This window comes from Drosophila guanche, unplaced genomic scaffold, assembly GCF_900245975.1.
Source record: "Drosophila guanche unplaced genomic scaffold, DGUA_6, whole genome shotgun sequence".
Lineage (NCBI taxonomy): Eukaryota > Metazoa > Arthropoda > Insecta > Diptera > Drosophilidae > Drosophila > Drosophila guanche.
In genome coordinates this window covers 4,956,136-4,978,670 of record NW_022995743.1, presented here as the reverse complement: position 1 = coordinate 4,978,670, position 22,535 = coordinate 4,956,136, and the positions used below count along the sequence as shown (strand labels likewise).

General features: G+C 43.6%; 1 protein-coding gene and 1 long non-coding RNA gene across 4 annotated transcripts in view; one reads left to right on the top strand and one right to left on the bottom strand.

Moving 5' to 3' along the window:
* The window catches only part of LOC117584305, a 3,560-nt gene extending 3,175 nt beyond the window's left edge, over window positions 1-385 (bottom strand). The window contains exon 1 of one of the 3 annotated variants that reach the window (XR_004573837.1): window positions 135-385. This is a non-coding gene — a long non-coding RNA (uncharacterized LOC117584305). The remainder of the gene's footprint in view (window positions 1-134) is intronic. The other 2 variants (XR_004573838.1, XR_004573841.1) reach the window with 2 other exon arrangements.
* LOC117584278 overlaps window positions 1-22,535 on the top strand; it is a 51,929-nt gene that overhangs the window by 28,066 nt on the left and 1,328 nt on the right. Inside the window, exons 3-13 of the mRNA XM_034273099.1 lie at window positions 10,618-10,753; window positions 14,606-14,814; window positions 14,897-15,141; window positions 16,877-16,949; window positions 17,523-17,674; window positions 17,741-17,948; window positions 18,016-18,146; window positions 18,515-18,668; window positions 18,794-19,591; window positions 20,612-20,911; window positions 21,071-21,471. Coding sequence (XP_034128990.1) covers window positions 10,618-10,753; window positions 14,606-14,814; window positions 14,897-15,141; window positions 16,877-16,949; window positions 17,523-17,674; window positions 17,741-17,948; window positions 18,016-18,146; window positions 18,515-18,668; window positions 18,794-19,591; window positions 20,612-20,911; window positions 21,071-21,471 — 2,807 coding nt within the window. The remainder of the gene's footprint in view (window positions 1-10,617; window positions 10,754-14,605; window positions 14,815-14,896; window positions 15,142-16,876; window positions 16,950-17,522; window positions 17,675-17,740; window positions 17,949-18,015; window positions 18,147-18,514; window positions 18,669-18,793; window positions 19,592-20,611; window positions 20,912-21,070; window positions 21,472-22,535) is intronic.

Genomic DNA, 22,535 nt, shown 5'->3' with positions numbered 1-22,535 from the left:
AGTTTAGCTTCATATTGCGTAACGTTTTCACAAAATATAATTTTATTGTTGCATAACAATGTGTTTCACTGGAAAAAGGGTTTGAAATTGAGCTTTTTAAATCACTAGAGAAAGAATTGTTTGAAAATACTTACAGCATTTGCTTTCTTTTTGAGAGATTTGCATTCATCTTCCAGCCTTGTTCCTTGTGGCTCCTCGTTGTACTCGTCTTCCAGACTTGCTTATCGTTGCGCCTATTAGCCCCTTTCCAGCCAAACAGATATTTTTCCTTGCACTTCACTTCACTTACACTGCACTTACACTGCACTTAACTTCACTTACACTGCACTACACTTATTAGAGCCTTGCTGCCCTTTTTCATTTTCATGTTACTTCTTTTTAAGATTGTATAACACTGTATAACACTGGAAAAAAATGATACATTTTTTTTATATTTAAAGGTTATATATTTTTCTCTTATAGGAATTATTCACTTAATTGGCTGTTCCTACTGCTCTTTCTCCATTCTCTCTCTTCATTTCATTTCACACTTTACTTCTGCTTCTTCTTGCACTTCGTCTGTTAACATAATTACATTATATTTTTCACTTATATGCTTAATGCATTCGCTTTATTGATTCATTTGCCGAAAATATTTATTCCGCTCCCTTTTCTTGATTCGCCAACACACGGCATCTTTTCCAGATTTGTATAACACCGTATAACACTCGATAAAAAACTGGAAATGGTTGTTATATTCTCTTATTGGAATAATTTGATAATTTGTTAGCCTTGCTCTTTCTAGATTCTACTGCTCTTCCTTCACTCTTTTTCCTAATTTACTGCATGTCACTTTGCTCACACTACACTTCTGCTTTGCATTCTGCTTCTGCTTCCTCTTCTTCGCTTTCCTTTATAACCACATGCTCTGCCTCGCTGCTTCTTCTCTGCATTCGTAGCTTATTCCGCCCACACACTGCCACTTTTTCTGAATTTGTTAAAATAATTATAATATTATTAGACATTTATATGCTTAATGCATTCGCTTTAATGATTCATTTGCCGAAATGATTTATTCCGTGGCCGCATTCGCTGCATCTTCCGCCAACACACTGCATCATTTTAGATTTGTATAACACTCGAAAAAAAATTGGAAATGTTATATTCTCTTATTGGAATAATTTGACCATTTGCCAGCCTTGCTCTTTCTAGTTCCTACTGCTCTTCCTTCACTCTTTTTCTTTATTTCACTTTTACTGCTTTTTCACTTCGCTCACACTTAACTTCTGCTTTGCATTCTGCTTCCTCTTTTTCGCTTTCCTTTATGACCACATGCTCCGCCTTGCTGCTTCTTTCGCCCACACTGCTATTTGTTCTGGCTTGTTAAAATAATTATAATATTATTACACACTTATATGCCTAATGCATTCGCTTTATTGATTTATTACCTCATTTACTAACATATCGAAGACTCACAGCTTAAAACATACACCTCCAACACACGCGTGATCCGTGGCTCCGTCCATGCCGTTTAATGTTTTTTGCGAAATGAGAGTGATGAAATTGTGATGGCTGCCGGGTAGCGTGATCTACTTCCAATAAGTAGAAGAGAGTAGGTTAACGGATTGGGAAATGCGCAGCACTCATTTACCTATGCTGTCACTCAAAGGTTTTAACAGCGAAGTAGCGTAGTGCATGCAATGTATTTTTTGATCTGTAGGAATAAAACAAATTAAGAATAATAGATATAATTACTAATATTTATAATTATAAATGATCAACTTCCTTCAAATGATGAAGAAAGAAATTTGGTATGGCTATGAATGAAATTTTTGTGAATGATTGCCCAAACTTCTCTTCCACTCTCACTCTCTCTGACATTGACATTGCTCACAAGAAGTTACTCTCATTGTAACAGCATCAGGTAAGCGATGCAGTGGCGTGAGTGTGCAAGTGAAAGAAGAGGAATAGCAAAGATGGTGGGTAAATAAGAAAAATAAATGAGAAGCAATTTAAATGCTCTTGCCGTTTCGGTGGTGTGGTGTGGCAATCACTCATACTGTTGTGGATGGTGTTTCTGTGTATGCTATTTGGTTTTCCGATTCTTTTACTGCTGTGGATCTTGTGGTTGCTGTGGGTCTGCGCTTGGACTCTGATGCTGCTGGGAAGGGTGTTGTTATTGCTTTTGTTGTTACTTCTGCTGCTTTCGTTACCGCGTGCTCCCTCGTGCGTACGCCTCCCATTCATGGGGCCCCCTAAGTGGCTGAAATGTTTTTGTGCGACATAATTAATGATCAACAAATTCCCCTGACATTTCGCTTTCATTTGAAGTTGACACACGCACACAGCGAAAACCGGGAAAACTGAAACCAAAAGTTAAAACTGTCCAAACACGCATACCACGCCCCCGCCTCTTCCGCACACTCCTGCTGCCAATTGATCATGCTCCACTACATACACACATCCCTCAAGTCATGATCCACTGTGCTGCGGCTGCGGCGGCTGCTGCTGCTGCTGCGTTCCAGGCAATTCCCATTCCTATGCTGCGCTCTCTCTTGTGGCTGCTCTCCCCTTCACGACACTGTCCGACAGTGAAATGATTTTGAGTAATTTATTTTATAGTCGCGCTGAAGTATTTATTATTTGGAAAAGCGTCGAACAATGCCATGATTAATTTTGTGCTCGCTGCTCCCTCCCCACCCCCTACTCATTCTCGTGTGCTCGCGTGGAAGTGGAGCAAGTGGACGACCGCCCTCCCACTATTCTGGTTCCCCTCCTAAACGCTCCGTTTGCTGACAAACTAATCCCTTGGAAATTCCTTGCGGCCACTTCTCTCTCCCTCTCTTTGTTTAGTGTGCCATTGATTACCGAACATTTCGTGGGTTGCGTCTGCTCTGCTGCTGTTCCTCTCTTTTCGTACCCATTGCCTTCGCGAACAGCGGGTGTGATGACTACAAGGAAATGTTTAGCAGGGGTGAGAAGAAAGGGTATTTGCAGTTCCATCCGTTAGTAGTCATATTTTCAGACTTGAAAAATTAGTTTTAATTCTATTCGTTGCCGGCACTTATGCATTTTTCTCTCTCCCGCTCTACTTCTCTTGTACTCCCACTCTCTTTTTGCATTTTTTGTGCGGGTCTCTCTCTTGTATCTGCGTGTTATTTATTCGATTTGATTACTCCATCATTCCTCTCCTCCAGGCAAAACATATTGCGGCAAAGTGGCCTTTTGTATCGGTGCTCCCCTATCCCCTCTCTCCATACCAACAGCCAGTTCTTTTTCGTCCGGCCTTTGGGCTATAATTCAGAATCAATCGTTATGGTTTTGGCAGCTTGCAAATTTTTGCTTTATTATATCATATTAATTTTATGAGTCTTGTTTTTTTCCTACCCTCCTTTCATCGCTTGGTATCGTTTTCTCGTTGGTTTATTGCATTTAAAAGATATTTTTCATATCCCACGAAGCCTCATATTGGGGCATGCCCTAGCAGCACCAGAGAAAAGGAAAGGAAAACAAAGGAAACGAGAAAAAGTTTGCTAAATTTCCTAAAGTCATGCAAACATTTTTTACATATATCGATTTTTTCCCCGCAGACGAGGATGGCTGGGAGTTCATGGTGTAGGGAGGGTGGGACAGGACTTGTTATGACAGGCTCAAATTGGGTGCTATCAAAATTATATATTATTTTGCATAATATCTTCTTTGGCTTCGGAGTGGAGTATCTCTAGGATCGGTAATTTGATGCGGCATGAATTTCGTGTGGCACAACGATTAGGTTGCCACAGAACCTTCCTCCCTTTACCCACCCGGGTTGCACTTCTCTTAAAGCGAATTTAAAATGTGGAAACTTTTGGCAAACCGTTGGCAGCTCTCTCCCAAGAAGCAGAAGCACTTTGAAGCACTCTGATTCCGATTCTCTGAGCTTTGTCAAAGGTGAGAGAGGAGTGGTGGAAGTACGATTGAGATTAGATTGTGAGAGCGCGAATGGAAGCGGTCTGAGTGGAAGTATTAGTGAGACAGTACGAGTGGAAGTGCAGTTGCAACAATGGGAGTGCGAGTGGAAGAGCGTAAGCTTAGAGAGTGTGCTGGTACAGTGACTGTTGGTGGTCTATATATCTCCTAATGCAGTCTGAAAGCTTTTTCTTTGCCAGGCCGCGACGGACTGCACGAAAGAGAAGCTTATTGTTGTAGCAAAACGCGATAGAGTGCAAGAGAGGGCAGGGGGCAGTGTTGGCGGGCTTAGATCATAGTGCCGCTTTGACTTTTTGCTCTTTGACTGTTTGCACAACAAAAGAGAACAGAAACACAGAGGCAGACGGCAGACGGCGCAACACTTCCTTGCAGTAAATAGAGAGAGAGAGAGAGAGTAAGAGAGAAATAGGCGACCCGCCAGACAGTGTATAACCCTCGCTGCCATAAACACGTGTAAATCCCGTTCATTAGGGAAAAGTCACGATTTCCCGTGTCAATATCGTAAAAAGAAAAGCGAGAACTACAACTGAAACTAAAACCTGGGAAAAAAGAACACTTACCAAGGAGCACACACTGCCACAAACCATAACCATTCCCCACACATTCCTTTCCCGACGTTTTACCTACGTTTCGAATTTCTTCGAACATTCCCTTGAATTTTCATTGAGCAATAAAATCGAACCCCAATTGTTGCTCCCACATACTGAAGTTTTCCGCTTGCCTGAGGTCTGGAATTCCACTATCTATCCATCGAGATATCTCTTGTATCTGTTCCTCCCTCCCCCCATTCGGCGCACTCGATTACCCCCGAGAAACGATCTAATCACATTGAGTGATGGCTTAGGAGAGGCGACTCTGTCTACGTCTATGACTACGACTTCTTCTATGGGCATATGCATCTGTTGTATCTATCCGTGTCCGTGTCCGTGTCCGTGTCCATGTCCGGTTATCTATCCCCTTGTGCGTGCGTGTTCTGTTTGCGTTTTACAAATGTCAACAGAGGCGAATGCACTCTGACGTTCATCGAGTGGACAGGGGGCAGAGAAACACAAGAGAGAGTGGCAGAGGGTGGAGGGATACACCTCAACGGGGGCGCTGCATTTGATGGACAGCGAAGCGAATGCAAGCGACTCAAACTCCCGCCTCCACCTTCGCCTCCTTCTATTCCTAATTCCATTTATGAGCAGGGGTGCATGGCACTGCCTAGCGCTGAGGAGTTTGAGTGTATGACACTGCCTACGATTCAAAAGTAGGGGCCAGGGTGCACTGGCTAAGGTGGAGTCTAGGCAGGGGTGGGCTAAGGCACCATTCCCGTAGCCAAGTAATCCATCATAAAATTAGTTTTGCTGCCACAAATGCAAAGAGCGCGAGATTTTAGAACCAAGATTATGATAAAAGTAAAGCCACTCGTCGGGAAAATGTTTGTTATAAATAATATAACTACATATACAATGTGGGGGTGGGGTTGTGGTTGGGGGGTTACATAAATATTAATATAGAGAAATATTTTAGGTACCTGTAAGGTTATGCCTTGGGCAGGCAATGGACGGCCATCGTGTGGGTATACATGATGTGGGTCAGACACGCCATCCGTGTGGCCGGTTTGGGGGTGCTGAAACGTTCTCGATTGGAAATTGACGGGTTATACAAGAGAGTTGTCAGTCGTTACTTAAAGATGTTCAAAAGTCCTCAAATTGCTCAGTTTTACTTAAACATAACTTAAGCGACTTGCATCGAATTTATTCTGATATTCAATTTTAATTTCAAGCCACAATTTCAACATTCAAAAGCGTACAATAAAGTATATGGCAATAAATCGTAACGTAAAGAGAGTTGGAGCGGCTCTTCCTGCATAAACAAACACAATCTAATGAAAATCAAATGAAATTAATCAGCAACAGAGACGTTAATGGCAATATTTTCCATATTTTACAACTTCCGATGGCGCACGAATAACAAAGGAACTTTATTAGGCAAGCCCAAAAGGCAGTTAAAGGAGAAGTTTCGGAGTGTGGGTGGGGCAGCAGGGAGGGAGAATATCGAACAGCATTGTGCAGCACATTATGGAAACTGTCAGCTCTGCTGGAGCTAATTTTGGGCTTAATTTAGGTGAGTCCACTCCACTGTACTCCAATCTGGGACCAAAGGCAATCGGCAATCGTATTATTGGCATTATGACTACCTAACCATTCTCATTCCATGCCCCAACATGGGGCAACATCAGCAGCCGAGGCAACAGCAATTTCAACTTCCGCCTACGACATTTTGATGGAGGCGCCTAAAACTCGACAAATGCCGCCTGCAGGAAATATTAAAGCACAAATCGACGACAACGACTAAAGCTTGTTGACTTGACCAGCAGTGTGGTGGTAAGTGGGGGGAGTGAGAGAAGGGGGCGTGGCGCTAGCCATACTTGAGTCGGGTCATAAATGGACAGTCGCTCGCAAATTGTCATTGGTCACGTGCAGATACATAGAGAAAGAGAAAAAGAGACCCAGAGACAAGACTTTGTTGCTGTTGTTATTTGAAAATATAGAAATAAAAGGGAACACAAAAAGAAACGACCCAAAGATGAATAAAAGCTTCGAAAGTCGAAGCTTTAGCTACTCTTGCCGTTCGAGCGATGTCTTTGGCAGTGCAGAATAAAGCGATAATGTCGATGGAAACTTATGAAAATGCATTTTATAGTACCCCGAAAGGATTTCTAAAATATTCCACAATATGTTTAAATATTTGTGCAAAGCTTCAGCAAGTTACGCAGTTCATGCTGTTTCAAAGCGTATCTAAAAATCAAATAAGAAACATTTTACGACAATTGCCGTTGCCGTTGCTGTTGCTGGACTTTTTGTAGCTACTGTTGTAGAAATTGTTGTTGCTACTAGTATTGCTGATGGCGTCATTTGAGTCATTGGCAATTTGTCGTCGTCAATTGTTAGCCGGATTGTCGTTTGCTGCTGCTGCTGCTGCTGCTCCTGCTGTCATCCATCGTTCAGGTGTTGGTCCCGAGTCTCTGTCGGAGTTCTGCTCTGCCGTTTGTAAAGAATTGACTGGCACACACCCGACACATTTCATTCCATTTATAGATATTGTTGTACCCCGCCCTCCCACACTGCTATTGAAAAGAAAGCATAAACATTTCGGATTTGATTTATTTACTGGATGTATGGCCGGCAAGTTTTCTTCGTTTATGCCATTGTTTGGCGCCAGGAGAACAGAAAAAAAGCTTCAAAGATCTCACACTGTGCGCTCTTCGGAGTGCTTTCTCCCGGAGCCCCTGCAGCGTGTGCAACAACAAATGATCTGAATAATTACCTCATCGACATGCAGCTTAGGAATCACTTGAGGCTATTGTCAAAATATTTTCACAGTTGCAGGCAAAACAAATAAATAAATCAATAGCTTCGGAAGCAGATCGATGGCTCGCGTTGGTGGATGCAAATGCACGGATGACGAATGAACTGGATAATTGCTTATGGCACTTGGGCTATTGTTTGTTTTCTCAAAAGTTCTAAATGAGCTCTACGAGCTCTCTCTCTCTCTCTCACTGGTTGTGTGCCCACGGGGGTCATGCAACTGGGCCTAACTTGTGTGCGGAGAAAATGCCTTGTAATTTGGACTGGGAAGCGGTATTTGGAGAGAGAGTTTCCGATCAGTTGAAGCAACGAAAATGGTAGATTAGTTTTGTTCCTTTCTGTAGTAAAAATCCATTTTCTATTCCGAACCCACTCCTAGGTTAACTTTTAGTTCTTCGAATTATTAAAGTTGAATGAAAAGAAGACATGAGAATCAGCTGGGAAATGTAAAAAGGGAGACATACATAACTCCCTCAACAACATCAAAGATTAAATATTTCATTGAGAATTTCCAAGAATATTGAATGTACTATTCCATCCATTCCCAGATGCACTCTGAACTTTGGGCATATGATGCCCATATTCCACGAACTTCAGTCGCTCGAGGACTGCCAACGAAAGTAGTATTAGTTCTTCAATGCAACAACCTCTATCCCCATCTCTCTCTGTGTGTTTTTGACGGATAAAAAGGGAGAGAAACAAGCAAACAACTTTATACCATGTCATATCATGTTGACTCCCACATTAAGTGGCACAATTATGAGGCGACAACATCGGGGCCACGAAACGAACAACATCTTGCTGCTCGCTGCTTCGTTGCTTGTGTCTTGCCTGCCTGCCAGGCGGTCTCTTTCCTCAATGCGATGTTCCGCTTAATTATAGAATACATGAGCCGGGAAATCTGTTGCATGCACCATTAGCAGCCAAATGTCCATCAGTCAGCAAACGGATCCAACGAAATTTGTCAAAATATTTCCCCGCCAATAAAAATAGAAATCAGAACGACACTTAAATGCACCTTCCCCAACCACTGGTCCGGCTGGGCTGTGGCAGCAGCGATCATTCAATCAATATCAATCCATCCAATTCGGAGCGTGTGACAATAAATCTCTTGGGCTCCAGTGAGGGGGTCCCCCCACAACAACTAATTTCCGCCATGCATTCAAAATCGAACAGATCGAAATAGATCAGAGAATCAGAATCGATTGCAAAAGTTCAGAGTCATTTGTGCGTCTGTGAACATTTGTTCGACTGATTGCAATTAGTAATTGAACTCTTTCTCCATAGGCATCTCCTCTTTCCCCTGTCCATTTGTATCTGTAACTCATTTGGTTGTTCGTAGTCGCCTAATCGCTTTGATCTGTTGACCCAAATCCAAATACAAATTCCCATTTTCATTTTCATTTCGGTGCCATAACAAATTGCATTTGGGGGCCTCAATGAATTATATCATTCATCCGATTACCAATTGCTTCGCTTTGCGTTGCGTCGCTTCAGTTCAGTTCAGTTTGGTTCGGTTTTTATTTTATTTCTGTGGCGCCTCTCAAAGCCCTCTCGGGGGGCAAGGGCCCTTAATTTGTTTAAGTGTGTTTATGCATATCGCTGAAGGAGGATTGCGATTGCCTAATGGCAAATGTTACTTATGGCTCGGAAATCCGGAAATGCTAACGAACGAAAGTGCCGAGTGAGTGGCACGAATGATCGACATTTTGGATATTGTTTCTCATTAGGAAATTCTTGTAATTTTGTGAGCAATTGAACCGCTTAAGGAACCGCTTATTTATGGTTAATCCTATAGGCCATAGCCTATCCAAAAGCAACCAGAAAACTAATTGGAAACATTCCTTACCAGATCTAAATGCTTACTGTTTCTAATTTGGTTTATTTCTATAGCAATTTGATGTAAAATTATGTATCTAGACATTTTTGGGTTATTTTATACAAATTTAACTTATATCAAACACACTTCATGCCGTTTTGTTGTTCTGTTTTCATTCGCTTCTCATTCTATTCCCATTTAAGCCCTACAATTATAAGTATTCCCTTCTCATTATATTTCTATGTAATCGTAATTGTATTCCTCTTCAATTCCTATGTAATTCATTTAATTAACTCTAATTTAATTATAATACTGTCAGTGTTACTCCTTTCTCATTTGAAGCCCATTCTATACCCATTTCTTTCACCTACAACCACAATTTCCATGCATTTATTTGCCATTCCATCATTTAATTTGCATTAATTAACTTAAAATACACTCGCCATACGAGTGCCGTATATGTACACTCTTCATTTCCTATTTCCCCAATTTCCAGATGCCACATATCACCGAAATGCGTAATTTTCCTCTCAATCATTGAAAAATTCTCCATTAACCGAATAAAAATGCATTAATATAATTGAATTTTGTTGCCTAAAGAGCAGAAGAGAAAGAGGGTTCCCATAGATGGGACAGAAGCAGCAGTCGAAGCGCGGGGGAGTGGTTGGGAGGTACTACAGCTAATCTAGATAAATATTGATTAATATTTTGGAAACGCATTCATTCAACGTAAACGTTATGGGCTGCTCCGCATGCCACATATAGGCACGTACGACAACGCCCTGTTGTTGGTGTTGCAATACAAAATATGGAAAATATAATTTGTATAATTACAATGCCTCTTGATAATACCAAATACACACATACCAATCGCTCCACGACACCCTGAAAATGGCGGGAGGGAAGAGCAGCCAGCGTGACATCTACGTATGTATGGGTCTCCATGGTCGTGTCACGCGCCCATCTCCAGGGGGGGGCCGCACAACTAATTGAAGCTAAAGTCCCCAACCAGCCTTTGGGCTGAACGGCACGCACAGCGCCATGCCATCGATGTTGATGGCTGTGGAGGCGCCACTCGCTGTGCGGTGACACTGCTACGACAACGATGTCTACGATGATGATGATGATGATGTCTCCATGTTGGAATCCGCACAATGGGACTGTGCGCAGTCGTCTCCGAAACCCTTTCAGCGACGACTGTGGGCCTCTTATCATCAAAGGGAAATCAAGCTGTCAGTCAATTTATAGTTTTGTCAGTATACACAAAAGCACGAGACGGCGGGCGGAGTGTCAGGGTCAGGTCAGAGTTCACATATTTCAATTAAGTGAAACCACAAAAGCGTTTGTTTCCCCGCCCCCGCCCCCCACACACACACAAAAACCTCCAAAAGCCATAGAAATTATGCATTTACATCTAAAATATATATATGTAGATATGTTTGCACTATCCATTACCATTTGTTAATATGTATTATACATTTGCTTACCTTTTTGCAGGACCCCTATCGGAGGTACTGACAGCCGTGGGCTCAGAGGTGGCGCTACCCTGCGATCTGCTGCCAGGTACAATGATTGCCGACAAGGTCCAATTGGTCATCTGGTATCGTCAGGGCAATGTGAAGCCCATCTATACGTAAGTTAAAAATAAAGACAGACATTTAATAACTAAGCAAGAGAAGAAGTTAGAAAGAGTTGTAAAGTTAAGGGGACTCCCTGTCCCTGTTCCTTGGAGGCTTCTCTGGCACCCCAATATGTATGGCAGCTTAATTATAATATCATCATGGCATAGGCTTTACAATTTCCCTACACTTTCGTACTCTTATCCATGGCAAAGCTTTCAAGCTTTCATTCCCTTTGCTTTCCTTACTTATAAAACTTCTCCTGCAAAATCTCTTTTAAAATATGCCTTAAGCCCAGTTCTTTACTCAATTTTAAGGATTTAGAACACCTTTTCTGTTCCCCTCATGGGATTATTCCACAGTAACACCACGCTAAAGTGTCACCTAAATGAATTTCACTTAATAATTTTATTTTTTGTTGTTGTTGGCATTAGCCAAACGACCCATACGGAATACGAGTTTGATTCCGTTGGGGGAGTTTCAGGCAATTATGAATTGAGGCCCCCCAGTGGTAGGTGGTTGGGCTGGGAATGGGGTGTGCGGGTCTCATTACAAATTCTATTAGCGTGAGGCATTTATGTTGAATTTGTCGATATAAACATTATTTACACAGAAGAAGCGACGTGCAGCGATGTGGGGGTTTACAGTAGAGGCTCTCTCTATACTCGTTCCTTAACAATTTTTAACAAGCTCATCATCAGGGAGAAGCAACGAAAAAGCAAAGAAAATTCTCGTGCATTGTAAGGCAGTGGGCCAGGAAATGTCGCAAGGTTTTTGTGGGGGGTGCCGGCGAGATGGTGGGCGGAAAGGTGAGTGACAGGAAGGTGGTGAACATGTGTGTGGGGTGCACATGTGAAAGGTTACGACAGGAGGTGTAGCAGCAGGCAGACAGAATTGTTAGATATTACATACAGCCACTGACTGGCTGACTGCCTCACTGCCTGACTGATTGGCAGCGCAGCAATTCGGTTCAAAGGTCGCTCGTTGGCAACTCACTTTTTGTGTCTTTTTTTCACTGCTGTTGTATGTATTCCTTTTGCCATTTTCCAGGAAGAGGCAGGCGGAGACGAGACGGAGATGCGCAATAGACCAGAAATTGATTTTTTTTCTTCTTTATATTATTTTCCATTAAATTCATTTCTCTTTTTTTGTTGAATAAATCGTAAAATACGGAAGCAAAGGCTGGCTGGCTGTTAGATGCTTTGCATACCCTTAAAGGGAGATATTTTCACAGACAGATAGAGAATGATTGTGATAAAATTTCTCTAAAAGTATAAAATATTCACACAAAGATTCGTCTCCTTTTGCTTCAGTTGCTCTTTTGCTGGACAAACATGTAGGGTGTAGGGTATATGCCAAACAAAAATCGATGAATTTCAAGTCAAAGTGTCAATGCGCAGCGCACACTGGAGGGTTGTGCATTCATGTGGTCCACGGTGTGACCTCGCTGGCGGCGATTGCAATTACCGCAGCCACTCGAACGTGAGAGGAAAATGAGTGAAAGTCTGTTGTGGGGTGAGAGAAGGTGGCATGCTTCAGCTTTTATGACCGCATAAAGTTGGTGGTTTATGCAGATATCTCCCCCTCCCCATTCCGGGGTCTACTCCGCCCGCATTTCTTTATTGTTTTCCATCAATTTTAATTTGCTCTTTCTACACTTCATAAATTTTGTATTCTCTTTCTGTTGTTTCTGTTTGTTTCTGTGCTGGGTTCTCGCTGGCTGCGTGCTGGAAATTTCAATGTGGCCAAAACGCTCGGCAAAAGGTCGAGAGATTAATTGCATGGGAAATTTGTTTTCCAATTGCCCCGGATAACCCATGAGATAACCTCTTGCCACTCTAGCCCCGCTTCCAGCAAGGTATGCTGCCTCTCTCTCGCTTCCACGTCTTGGAGCATAATTTAATTATCTTTAAAATCCATTAACAAATATCCCATCCATCTTGTGCCACTTACTTCTGTGTTCCATTGTTGGCTTTGGCTTTAGCTCTTCGAGTGCATTTCCCAATGTGTTTTGTGGGCTCCAATGGGCTCCAATGATAAATCATCCCGAGAGGCCAGCAATGGGGGCCGGGCCCCGTGATCCATTCAAAATGTGAGATAATCTGTGTCAAAAAAAGGCGATAATCGAGTAAAGTTTTCACAACTGAACCTAAACTTAAACTGCATTTTCTTAAACATCAATCTAAACTTTTTGTCTAAGATTTCCAAAGATTTTGTTCTGCAGTAGAACAGATTTTTACCCATAATTCACAGAGAGTCGAAACCCGGAGAATTTAAAAGTGCTTCCATGTGGATTTTGATCGTCCAAAAGTCTCCACACGAAATTTTAATGCCTTGCGGCCTTTTTAAAGCCCTTTAAAGCCAGAAAAAACCGCGACACCACGAAGAAAACAAATAAAAGCAAAAAACATTTAATTCTCGTGGAAAACAAAGTGAAATAAAAAGTATAAATAAAATTGGAATCCGCTTAAGCCGCAAGGCGAAAAAGAACAAGCGCTAAATTGATCAATTAATTAATTGAACTATAAAATAAAAATGGAAAAGCGCACTTCTGCCGGCTCGATGCAATGGAATTAACGCCCTCGTGCGCATACCCTACTGAGGCATACAGGAAAATGCAAAATAGTTTCCCTGTTTTCACTCAACTGACTCAACTTCACTCACTTGAACACGCTCGATTATGTGTGGAAAATATGAGAGGAAGAAACTTAATGTTGTTGACATTTATAGAACCGTTTTTTCTTACACTCAAGAAAGTTCTTAGAGAAACACACAGCCAAAAATCCAAAAATCCAAAAATGGCCAAGGGAGGGGTGGAGTAAACTACGCAAAATTGTGCTCGCTGATAAGGCATAGCAAAACCGCATCTATTTTTGTTGTATTTCGCGCTCTCTCAACTCAACCAGAAACCGGTTTCCCTCAAGCGGTTGCACACATTTACACAAACCACAATACGCCCCATGTTCTGAGCGACAAATGGGTATAGAAAAATCTATAAAAAAAGAGAATGAAAACCAATTTAAATGCGACCATTTAAAAATTCTAAAAAGAAAAACAAAGACCGCGAATAAAAACTGAAAGCAAATGGAAATCAAAAGTTCTGTAAATGCATTTAACGATTTGGCTCGCTGATAGACGGGGCGTGTGGGGGATGAGGCCTTTGGGCCGTCGTTGACATTTAATGCGGCACTTTGTCAAAATGCATAGAACACAGAGGGCCATAAAACAAAAAACGCTTTGCCATAACAATAAAAAAAACAAAGTTGCCTTTCGGCCATTCATTGCACTGTTCCCTCGCCCTCTCCCTCCCCTTGATAGTGGTATTTGGTGTCTGAAAATAGTTGTGGCTCCCAAGGCGAAAGCTAATTAAGTATTCTATTTTTAGTGGATTCCCTGGATTTGACACACATTTCACTTGTCCCGTCGTTGTCTCCTCAATTGTTTGAACAATAAAATCAATGAACCAATGGCCAACACAATTTTGGCCTGGCCAGGGCTCTGGCCCTGGCAGCGTAAGGTGTGTTTTTGTCTAAAACGTGTCAAAGGGGTCTTTTATTATGGAACTCAATTTTATGTTCAATTAATTGTTCGAGCACAGATTGATGGAAGGTTTATTTCAAAGCGTGTCATGAGGGGAGAACGCTGTGAGTTGTAGTAAAAGTTTAGGTAATTAAAAGTAGAATTAATTTGCATTTTTATTCAGTCTCAAGTTTAGTTTCAGAAGCTACATTTTTACCCAATTTGTTCCATCTTCTTGAATGTTTCTTTAGTCCATACTCAATCAATATCTTCAAGTCTTTTCGTACCAATTTAGCTTCTACGATTCTGTTTATCTGTTTATATTAATTGTCTTTTCATTTTTGCAGCTTTGATGCCCGTGGACGTCCCCTGCATCAGGCCATACCCTGGGCGGACGACACTGTGTTCAACAAGAAGGCCCACTTCCACTACGACACAAATCCGCCTGCACTTCGGATCAAGAATATTCAGACTGTGGACGCGGGTCTGTACAAGTGCCGAGTGGATTTCCACAAATCGCCAACACGGAATTGGCGCATCAATGTGACAGTTCTAGGTGAGCTTTCCCCTCAAACCCTTTACCCTCCACCCTCCACCCTCCAGAGCCGTAGCACTAACTACTGTCTTCCCTTGTGTAGTGCCGCCCACACAGCTCACGATACTGGATAACCATGGGGCTGAGATACGCGAACAGACAGCGGGACCCTATCTCGAGGGTGACAGCATCGACCTGACGTGTCTGTCCAGTGGGGGCGTGCCACCGCCAAGGGTTTCGTGGTGGCGCGAGCATGCCCTGATCGACGACTCCTTTCAGGTGCTGCCCGACGGCTCGGTGCGCAATGTCCTGCGGCTGAAGAACATACAGCGAAAGGATCTCTTGACGGTAAGTGACCTCTACCGGTTCCAGTGCCCTTTTGTCGTTGCGGCCCGCTCCAAATATCGTAAGCCATATTTACGGCTCTCGCTTTGAATGGAACAAAGCCCTCCTCTATTTTTGGGCCAGCACAATGCTCTCTCTGCGGCTCCCTGAGCGCGGCTGGCCATTTATTTTCGGTGTGCCACAATGAGCAGCGGGCCCCCATTAATGACAGCGCTCCGTGTGGCAAGCGCGACCGCCGTGGCCGCACAATGGCTAATAGAAATCAAATGCAACGGCCTGCATTCCCTGGGTGGCATGTGGTTGCTCTCTTTCTCCCCTCCTCTGTTCTCTGTTCTTTTCTGCTCTGTTCTGTTCGGTTCTGTTGATTCTAAGCGGATTTCCCTCCGGGTCCATGTAATGAACATTATTGTTACGCCGCACTAATCCAGCCATTCAGATGTGCCAGTGCCCGCGCCTGCCCCATCCATCCTGTGGGTTCAACAAATTGTTGGCCTGCCAAGTCTTTTGTGTTGATTCTAGTGGCTGGCAATGGATTGGAATCACTTGAATGCTGGTCATGTAATACCAAAAGTTATGGGCTTAAACCTAAAGATGACGTATGAATGAACGTTGTGAAGTGGTAGCGATGGGACTTATATAGGAAGTTTTCATATGAATATCATGAGGTGGAATGATAGGTGGAAAAGTGCATAAAGGTGACAAATCTTAGATGTAAAATCTATTAAAAAAGCATAGCAAATTCATCAATGATAAGCCAAACGAAGTCACATTGATTGATAGTCACAAATTAAACATCTTTTGTGAATTAGAAGTTCCAAATCGTAAGGAAATTTCATACAATTAATTGTACATCGTAAGAAGAACAATGAAATCAATATTCTCTCCAGGGTAAAGTACTAAAACCGAATCATTGTCGTACATTCCATACATAAAGTAATACAGAAAAACACTGCATAAAAATGTCATAACTCAATTATTAATTATCAATTTTGATTGCTTAAGTGTGAGCTACAATCGATTTAAATGGAAAATGGAAAACCACGGCAAGAATCGAGAACCGTTCGAGATCAATAAACACCTAAAGACACTTTGATGACCCACTGTGCGTGAACGAACCCACTTTAGACCCCCTGCCTGCCTCAACAAGAGTCCCGGAGTGTACACAGATAGATACAGACATATTATATTGTGTAACCAGATAGAAATTTATGACCTAATTTTCCAATCGAGAAACGAGAAACGAGAAACGAGACTTTAGAGCTGGCAATGCGGCGAACCCCAAAAGTTATGCAAATATTTTGATGGCACGACAACGTTACAATTTTCCTTTTTGGCCCAATAAAATGTCCAAAATGTGTGCGTTTGTGTGTGTTTAACATTTACAAAAAGTATCAAATTACTAGCCACAGTCCAGCAGCAACCACTAATATCCAGAAAATACTTGTAGCTGGGGAATTTATGTTATCGAATATAGTCGTACATTTTCCAACCTTTTGAACTCTTGTGTTTGGTTTCGATTTCTGTGTGTCTAGCTCGAACCCAGAGAGAGAGAGGAACAGAGGTGGAGCAAGAGCTTGGGGCATAATTGATTAGTCTTTGCGTGAGTCGTGTTGCAGCAATTAGAAGTAAATGTTAAACAGGTTGATTTATCATCTCTTCCCCTCTGTTTTATTGGATATTGTTGGGATATTGGATATTAGTAATAATTGTAATATATAAATGATTCAATTTCTTTCAGATGTACACCTGCCAGGCAACCAACGGGCATGTGGTGCCGGCACTCTCAAAGAAAGTAATCCTCGACTTGAATCGTAAGTTGTGCCCGCTAAATACAATTTTCAGCCACCATTTTTTGTGGTTGTTCTGCCAAAACAGTTCAAGGACAGTGACAGTGAGCAGGTTTTGTGGGTGTCATGGCAGGGCTAGTGGGCGTGACATTTCGCATGGAAATTAATGTAATTAAAGTTTTGTCATTGCCTCGCAAGGACGCGCATGTCGCACGGACTGACTGCCTCCACATTTATGCACATTTATGGTTCTGCGGGCGACAGAGAGTGGCCCTGTCGGTCTCCATGCTAATCGTATTGTGGGTCCCATGGCGGTGGCGTCCAATGATGGGCATAATAAAATGTGTGTCATAAATAATGAACATTTCCATAAAGGTCGCCCCATATATGCATGCATGTACATGGAAATGTGGCGGAAGTATAGAGCCTTGGATATGAATTTTGCGGGCTGTGTCGCTGTCCTTGTGGGGGTAATAACTGAATATCGTAAACTTAATCACACGCCTGATGGCAGACCAATTGCCCAGGGGCTGAATAAAACTAATAGAATCATGTGGAACCCAATTCTAACTTTAAATATTCCCATCCCCTTCTTAGTTCCGCCGCTCAATCTGCTGCTGCAGGGTCTGAATCATGCAGTGGTGGCCGGCACTCGCACCCATGCAACCTGCACTGCCATCGGAGCTCGTCCACCGCCGCATATCATTTGGTCGAAGGCTGGACAAATCCTAAAAGGAGCCTCGCAATCTGTAAGTCATTGTCATCACAGAGGAGAGAATCCCGACAATTATATCGAACCATCATTATCATCTTAGACCTCTGCTGATGGGAATACCACCATTTCCGAGCTAATGCTGATACCCGTACCGGAGGACAATGAACGGCAGGTGGTCTGCTCCATTTCCCTGAGTGCGGGCATTACCTCCCAGCAGCTGCACGAGGGTCACACCACGGTGATGACAACGCTCGGCAATGGCAATACGGGACTGTACCTCAAGGATTCGCGTGTGCTAAATGTGACACGTACGTAGAGGACGTTTTCTCAGCCAAAGAGGGTACATTTAAAGCTCATTTCTCGAATCATTTCTAGATGCACCCATTGTTATACTGAATCTCGGGGCTCCACTGGATCCGAATAATCTGCTCAAAGGATCGGATGTCTATCTGGAGTGCGATGTGAAGGCAAATCCGGCGATAACGCGCGTTGAGTGGTATCACAGTGTGAGTAGAAGATTGATTTTTGGGCATTCATAGTTGAATATCGTAAATTAGACCAAATCAAGAAGAGACATTTTAGGGAGCTCCAATATGGAGTGAAATAGAAAATCGTAGACCGAAGATCGTAAAATCAATACCATAAACACAATATCGTAACTTACGATATTAAAGTTACGATATTGCGTTTATGGTTTACCAATCCCGTAAAATAAATATCGTAAATACAACCTCGTAAATTGAATATCGTAAATTTCTACAATTTCTACTCGAAATATTCGAATGAAAAGCACATCCATCCCAGAACACAACTTTAACCTCTTTGTTCTCTCTTCACCTATCTGGCATACACACACACACACACACACACACAGGACAAGCAACTGCACTCATCGCGTGGAATAATCATCTCCAACCAGACGCTGGTGCTGCAGGGCATCTCAAAGTCCTCGCACGGGCAGTACTTCTGTCGGGCGAGCAACCTCCAGGGCAGCGTGTCCAGCAACGAGGTTTACTTGGACGTGAAATGTAAGTGCCACTCTGACAATCCCTTCCTCTCCACCCCCACACTTCTAATTTGACTCAACTTGACTTCAATCTGCACTTCTGTTTGCCCCCAAACACATTCTCTCTGTCCGCTGTCCACCCCGTAGATCCACCCGTTTGCAAGTCGGACTCGACGATTATACGTGCGGCACTCAAGCAGACAATCAACATCACCTGCGAGGTGGACGCGAATCCACTCGATAATCTAAATTACAAGTGGCACTTCAACAACTCGCTGGAGAGCCTCATCGAGCTGCCCCAACTGGGACCGGTTCTGCTGTCGCTGAAATCGACTTCCGGGTCCGGTCCGGGCTCCGGCTCGGACCTGGGCGGATATTATCAGCGCAGCAAACGGAAGCACACACACGGACTGCAGCGAGGACTGCTCCACGGACGGCACGGACGCACGGCCAGCATCGTGGACATGTCGGCCGTTCGCTTCGAGGACGAGGACTACGCAGCGGAGGGGCACGAGTTGGATGGCTATCAGGACTATGGCGAGGAGACGCCCTACACGCAAATGGTCTACTCCAACATGGTGCACAAGAACCATGTGGAGAACAAACAGCCACAGCGGAAACAGCTGCCCCAGTTGCTGCAGGGTCAGTCGTCGAGTGGCGGCAGCAGCAGCAGCGGCGACTCCCACAACAGCCCTGGCCACCACGCATCCAGTTCTGGCGGCTCGTCCTCCCTGCAGTTGGTGGAGCGCAAGCGGCTGGCCGCACTGCACAAGCAGCAGCATCATCGCCAGGCCATGACCATGCCCACCACAACGTCGGCGCCCCCGTTGAACAACGTGTACAGCTACCACGTGGAGAGCTACGAGAGCTTCGGCGCCATTTCCTGCGTGGCCAACAGCCCGATGGGCCAGAGCCAGCCCTGCTGGTACCACATACAGCCGGCAGGTGAGTTATCTGCCACGCGGACACTCAGTGTCCATTCAGTAGTGTAAAGATAAAGAAAAAACGGGAAAGACAAAGGATAGTAGACATTTGGATACCCTAGAAGAACTATCATTCGAAGGGGAGTAGCAGCCGTCTGTCTCTAGGGTGTCTGATGGGAGTCAGGACATAGATATGTTTAGATTAGATACACAATACAATGGATAGAACACCCACTACCCCCTGTGTACCGCAAGAAGGGTATTGGCAAGTGGAAAAGTGGAAAAAAAAATATTTAATTAATTTCACATCGATTGGCACATAACAAAATACCAACGCAACAGCAAACATGTTTACTCAATTGGGGTTGTGGTTCTGGGTGGCATGACTCTGACTCGTTGCGTGCCTGGCCAGTAGATAATTGTTGCACGTAGCACGTAGCCACCGCCTCGCTCGTGAGGTGAGTGAATCTGTGCTCGTTATTTACATTTGGCCCACAGACAGACTCCTCGACTCCTCCACGCCACTGCCTGGCATGGCATGGCACGGCGCAGCACTGCATTGCACGGCCGTGTGGCAATTCAACGCGTTGCAATGTCGTCTCATGCGTTGTTGCAGCATCCACGGGACTACTGTCCGTACTGTCCCTGACAGCAATAAAAGCCATGTTTACCAACGCCATCTGCATGTTTGTTTCCACCTTCCGATGCAGCAAACTGCAATCTGCACACGGCGGTAATCTGATAATCAAATGCAATAAATTGCCAACGCACATCATTTATTTATAAAACCACCGGCTGACCATGGCCTGAAAACTAGCCAGAATTTCGGTTTTATGGCAGGCAGAATGTTGGCTTGAGGGAATTTGTCCAACTGAGGGTCAGGGACAGGTAGACTACAAAAAGAAGTACCTGAATCATAGACACATTTTAATTGGAAAAACAACTAAAGATAAAGACAAATCAGAGCAGTGAAGCAGAGTAAATTTCCATGCCAAATTATAAACCAAACTAATCAATTCCATCTCCTAATCCTCTCTCATAGATCTTCCCGAAGCGGTGAAGAACTGTACCGCATATAATGCCACGGCCAACTCGCTGCAAATCCAGTGCATACCTGGCTTCGATGGTGGCATACCCCAGTACTTCCATGTGCAGATCTACGATGAACTGAATCGTCAGATACTCTACAATGCCTCGTACAAGTATCCGGAGTTTACGGTGAAGCGTTTGCCCAGCGATTCCGTGTTTGTCATACGAGTGACGGCAGTGAATGCGCAGGGGCCCAGCAAGGTGGCCCACCGACTGAGGGGACGGACGCTCTCAGCGCCATTGTTGCGAACAGGTGAGTGTCGGTCGGGTGTCGTCACTTTGCCACATTGCTTTCCCGCTGCTGCATTGTTTTCTTTTTTGTGCATCAATGTGCGCACTTTTTTGTCATTCAATTTTTCACAATTTAACCGCGTATCTGCTTTCTGCTTTTTCCCTGTCGATTCCATCGCAGCCTCGTCGACAGCGGTGCTGGTACAATTGACGCCGCTTCTGGGCGCCTTAGTTGGTGTCATCGCCACATTGATTCTGGTCGCCATTTGTGTGGTGATCTTTATCAAATTCCGCAGCAAGCGCGGACGCCGGCACGGCAATGGCGGGGATGCCACCACCACAGAGGCGGACAAGGGCAGCGCGGAGCCCCTGTCCCGCAATATGGGCAGTCATTCCAGCCTGGAGGACAAAAATCCGGATGTGGTGCCGCAGGAGGCCAACAGCGAGGATGAATTCCATCAGGAGGAGAAGGCCTTCGACCGATTGAATATGGAATCGCAGCGAATTTTGTATACGCCACCGACGCGCATTAACACCGCATCGCCACCGCCACCCTCGCTGTCGCCCACATTCGGGAAGCAGGTGAGAATTCAAATAGGATTCAATTGTTTGGCCATACCCCTATTCCCCCCGCGACTCTAGTTTTTGCACTGGGAGAGAGAGAGAGTAATCGAATGGCCGGATGGCGTCAAGAGTTAGAAGTTGGTGGGAAAAATGATATTCACTTATTTGTAGCTCTGTATTTTGGTGTATCTTTACATCGGTAAGTGTCACATGCATGTGTCACGTATGTAACATGTACTAAAATATGTAGTTAGGCAACTACAGAAAGAGACTGTGATGAAAAAAGTGCAGTATACTTTCAGGCGAGCATTAAAAACTTGAATTTATGTGGAATAATCATCGTTTTTGTTTATGTTTAATTAACTCTAACCCTCAATCAACACCGCAGTAAACAAAATAGTTTTACCCAATTATCCTAATGGTAGGGTTCGTCTTGCACATTAATGAAACTTGTTATTAAGCATTATAGACACGTGTCGCAATTGATTGAGGGCCAAGTGTTAATGGGGTGAGGAGCCAATAGAGATAATCTGGAACTAAAGGTAGAACTACAAGCCAAAGGGAACACTTTAGTAGAGAATTTTAATATTGTACTTGAGAAGTGTCTACAAATAATGTTAAAGAAGTTCCTTAAATCGGAAACTATCTTCGTTTTAATGAATGTTTCATAATGTTCTGGCCAATTCTGATTTTCTGCCACACGTTTGTTTTGCAGTGTACTTAAATCTTCGTCCTGCCACAATCCCTAATTTCTCTTTCATGTTTCCAATTAGCCGAAATAAATTACACAAATTAGTTTCTTTGTTTTTGTGCCTCCACCAACAAAGTTGCTGCTGACCCAGCCCCACCCTGGCACCCACTGCAGTTCTATCAACAATGTTGTATCATTGTTTGGGTTTTAAGGCAAAGGATAAGAGAAAGAAGAGGTGGGGAGGGAAGAGGAAACCATCAAATTTTGATGAGGCAAATGTTTTTGTGTGTCCAGTCGCCAGCAAAAGTTGAAAAATGTTTGGCTTTTGTTCAGTTTTTCGTGTTTCCCCCCCTGTTGTTTCACTACCCCACACCCTTGAATGCTTAACAAG